Source organism: Brachypodium distachyon, chromosome 5 (genome assembly GCF_000005505.3).
Source record: "Brachypodium distachyon strain Bd21 chromosome 5, Brachypodium_distachyon_v3.0, whole genome shotgun sequence".
NCBI classification, from domain to species: Eukaryota; Viridiplantae; Streptophyta; class Magnoliopsida; order Poales; family Poaceae; genus Brachypodium; species Brachypodium distachyon.
This window is the reverse complement of record NC_016135.3, coordinates 22,541,908-22,545,893: the sequence shown is the minus strand read 5'-3', so window position 1 is coordinate 22,545,893 and position 3,986 is coordinate 22,541,908. Positions and strand designations below refer to the sequence as shown.

The window sequence follows — 3,986 nt, the reverse complement described above, 5'->3', positions numbered from 1 at the left end:
AAAAAAAATTCCTTAGAAATGGAATCTCCAAATTTCCTAGTACTCCGTATGAAAGTCCTTCTCTCTCCCTTTTTTTTCCGAGACCGTGGATTGATTTCACTGCGCCCCGTGAATCCCAACTCGCCACTTGGGCTGCCTCCCGGGCCCCGGCCCGTTACTTGCCTAGTGCCAATCCCCCCTGAACTCCCGAAGGCCTCAATCTCTCGTGCTCTCAGCCCAACTGACCGCGTCCAACACCTAAAACCACACCCCCTTCTGCCGGAAGTCGGCAAGGCGGCGAACGACTACTGGCGGCCAACCGCCACGGCGAGATGCAGTACGTCTCTTCCGATTTCAACTGTAGTCGCAGACGCCCACCCGTGCTCCTGTGGCCCTGTCCCTATGCTGGGCACGAACTGCAGTCGCCTCGTCGCTCATCAGCTGCGGGCAACGGCGCGAGGCGTGGCGGCAGAGCGGCAGCCAGCCGGAGTTCTGGGCGTCTAGCGGTGACGGCCGGTTGCGCAAGGCTATCATATTCGTACAAGCCAGCTATCTGCAAGTCCGCGAGTATGTAAGCTTTCTTCGGCGGTTTCCTCTATCTGACCCATTGATTATGCTATTATGGGACCATCCCTCGGTTCGTCAATTGATTGCTTGAATTCTGCTTCCAGTGCCGCTGAGTGTTTGCTTTTCAATAAATATGTGAAGAATACGTTAAGTAAAATGGGGAATGGGGGAGCAATACTTAAATTACTGCTTGGTAGTACTAGTTACTTTGTTCGGGTGAAGGATGAGACCATTATTCCTAGCAACGGAGTATTGTAGAGTTAAATTGCACCTTTTATAATTTAACTAAATAACAATTTGTATCTTACTAGTCGTTATTGTGAATCTTCATGTTTCGGATGTAATGAAAAATTGCACTCTGCACCCACACCAAAAATCCTAGCTCCGCCTCTGCCGGATTTCTTGGTGCTCTTTAAACAGCGCCACCAGGTGCTGCTGCTTGGTTGGTCGAGTTATTTTAACTTGCAAACATTTGAATTGCCAACGCGTGTGTCATTTGACTTCATCGTGGTACACCTGCAAGTTGTAAGAACTCTGCAGACAAGTTCTGCATCAATCTGCATCAACAAGGCTTTATCTCCCCGCAAAAAAAAAGGCTTTATCAAAAAGGACTTGTTGAACAGATTTTCTATCCAAATTATTTCTATGTTAATGTCACTATTCTACTTGTTCGACAACCGCGTGGTTCCTCCTGGATACACCTCTTTTAACCTGTCTCTGGCCAATAAAAGAGAGATGATTGCATAGTCAAAGATCTTGATGGTGAGTGTTGCGTAGCACCTATTCTCTGAACTTTTTTTTGGCTGTGTTCTCTGACATTTTTCCTGCAACTAACAATTTTTAATCTGATTTTGACCATTTCTTTGCAGCTTGAGATATATTATCTCCGGCTGTATGCGATTGCCATTGACTACATCTTCCATATTTCTCAACTTCTACCCTAAATATCAGACTCGCATCTTGGGGCGTTTGTAGGAAGCTAGCAACCATTTAGCTGTTACAGTGCTCAATACCATGAGTACCTTGAGCTTTTCCTTGCTAGCTTCTGCTGCTGTAGTCATCCTGGGCAGAACCTGCAGCTGCTTACAATTCACATACCCTAGCTTCGACACAACCAATAAGGCTGATTTCAATTTCAGCACAGGCTCAACGATCGCAAATGGTTCCCTGCATATCACTCCAAGCACCGGGAACATCAGCCACTGGTCGGGAAGAGTGGTGTATGCAAGGGAAGCCCTCAAGCTGTGGAACAGTAAGCGCACAGCAGTTACATCGTTCAGGACAGAATTTGTGCTCAACATCCTCCCATGGGACAAGAACATTGCTGGAGAAGGTTTGGCTTTCATACTCACGAATAATCCATCATTGCCCAAGAACAGCAGTGGCCAGTGGCTGGGTGTGTGCAACAACCAGACAGATGGCTCCGTGGAGAACCGAATAATAGCCTTTGAATTCGACACGAGGAAGAACTATGAGGACGACCTTGACAACAACCATTTTGGCATCGACTTCAACAGCATCAAATCTGTTCGGCAACAGTCTCTCAGTAATCAGTCCATCCTCCTCTCAAGTGGGTCTGATGTATGGGTCGAGATCAAATACAACGGCAGATCAATGTTGTTTCAAGCAACTCTAATCCAGTACAGCACAAGTGGGCAGTATTTTTCCCAAGTATCTGCGTACATTAATCTATCAGCACTTCTACTGGACGAAGACATATATCTGGGTTTCGCAGGTTCCACGGGCGCCTTCACCCAACTGAACCAGATAAAGTCCTGGAACTTCACCACAATAGAGGATCATGAAACAAGACATGGGAGAAAGTTGCTTTTGGTTCTCGCTGCCTTGATTATATTTTCTCTGTGTTTGTTTGTTGTGCTCTTCATGTGGAGAAGGCTGACACGCCAGAGAAGGCTCGCCTATCGCAACCTGGAGAAAATGATAGATGCACATGGTCCGGTCAAATTCAAGCTCAAGGAGCTCAGGCATGCAACGTCCAACTTCAGTCCTACCCGTAAGCTCGGCAGAGGGGGCTTTGGCACTGTTTACCTCGGCTACATCAATAGGATGAACATGGAGGTGGCCGTGAAGCGGGTGTCCACGAGCAACCAAAAGTCCAGCCGAGGAGAGCAGGAGTTCGTCGCAGAGGTGAACACAATAAGCAAGCTCTCCCACCGTAACCTCGTCAAACTGATCGGCTTGTGCCACGAGGGCGCCGAGCTGCTCCTCATCTACGAATACTTTCCCATGGGAAGCCTGGACAAGCTCCTGTACGCCAGTGCCAGGACTACTGCTCCTGAGCTCACATGGGATCGCCGGTACAAGATCATCTGCGGTGTGGCATCTGCGCTCGACTACCTGCATCACGGGAGCAGCAAGAGGATCCTGCACAGGGATGTCAAGGCCAGCAACGTGATGCTTGACGAGGAGTACAACGCGAAGCTGGGCGACTTTGGCCTCGCCCGCATCATCCAGCATGACAGCATGACACACCACTCCACACAGGCGGTGGCAGGCACCCGTGCCTACATGGCGTACGAAGCCTTCTTCACCGGCCGCGCCAGCCTCGACACAGACGTATATGCGTTTGGGGTCTTCGTCATGGAGGTTGTCAGCGGGAGGAGCCCCAGCAGCTCTGTTTCGTACAACGACGACCGTGGCGAGTCAAGCGGGCGAGGGCGACACGCTACGCCCATGTACATCATGGATTGGACTTGGAGGCTCTATGGCGAGGGGAAAAGCTTGGACGCGGCCGACACGGTGCTTGGAGGAGCGTACAATGAGGCGCAGGTGGATTGTGTGGTGAGGCTGGCCTTGGCGTGCTGCCATCCGAACCCGAGGGAGCGTCCGTCCATGAGGACAGTGGTGCAAGTCGTGATCGGTGGAGCTCCGGGACCGGAACCCCCGTCGGAGAAACCTGCGTTTGTTTGGCCTCCGTCAGGCAAGCAGCGGGAAATAGAGCTACCAGATGTCGGTGTGCTGTTCACGGGAGGGCAGCCCAGTTTCTGCTCAGTGACCTCCAGTTCCCTCACGGGAAGGTGATCATCGGTGGGCGTGGTCACTACGGGATACGAGATATACTTATGTACTACAGTAGTTGTATATATGTTGCATTAGAAGTGTACACTTGTTCAAACAGTTTGGATAACATGCCATACGATGTTTAATTCCATTCGTGCTGCATGTAGCTTCTCACTTCTTTTTGGCACGGTTTGGGAACTAAAAGTAGTTGCTTCAAGTTGATGGTATCACAATGGATAGGATGAGGTGTGGTTTTTTGTGAAACAGGTGAGAAGGATCGGAGCTCTGTATAACAAACTGGGCTTAGTGCCTTCTGTGCAGAAATAAGTAATCTATTGAACGACATCTACAAGCAAAAGTTCTGTAACAGAGTATTTGAAAAAAAAAATCCGCATATTGAAGGATGGTAGTAGCGCAGA

General features: G+C 49.5%; 1 protein-coding gene across 4 annotated transcripts; it reads left to right on the top strand.

Moving 5' to 3' along the window:
• The first annotated feature begins 308 nt into the window (after window positions 1–308).
• Window positions 309–3,784, top strand: LOC100821179 (probable L-type lectin-domain containing receptor kinase S.5). Of its 4 annotated transcripts, none has more exons than XM_024456114.1 (2): window positions 309–546; window positions 1,691–3,784. In XM_024456114.1, the coding sequence occupies exons 1-2, from the start codon at window positions 312–314 to the stop codon at window positions 3,586–3,588; spliced, it is 2,133 nt and encodes a 710-aa protein (XP_024311882.1). In that variant the 5' UTR covers window positions 309–311; the 3' UTR covers window positions 3,589–3,784. The 4 variants fall into 4 exon arrangements, with proteins under 4 accessions (XP_024311882.1, XP_003581567.1, XP_024311883.1 ...); XM_003581519.4 differs by having other exon boundaries at window positions 417–1,308; window positions 1,416–3,784; XM_024456115.1 differs by having other exon boundaries at window positions 432–546; window positions 1,416–3,784.
• The last annotated feature ends 202 nt before the right edge of the window (window positions 3,785–3,986 follow it).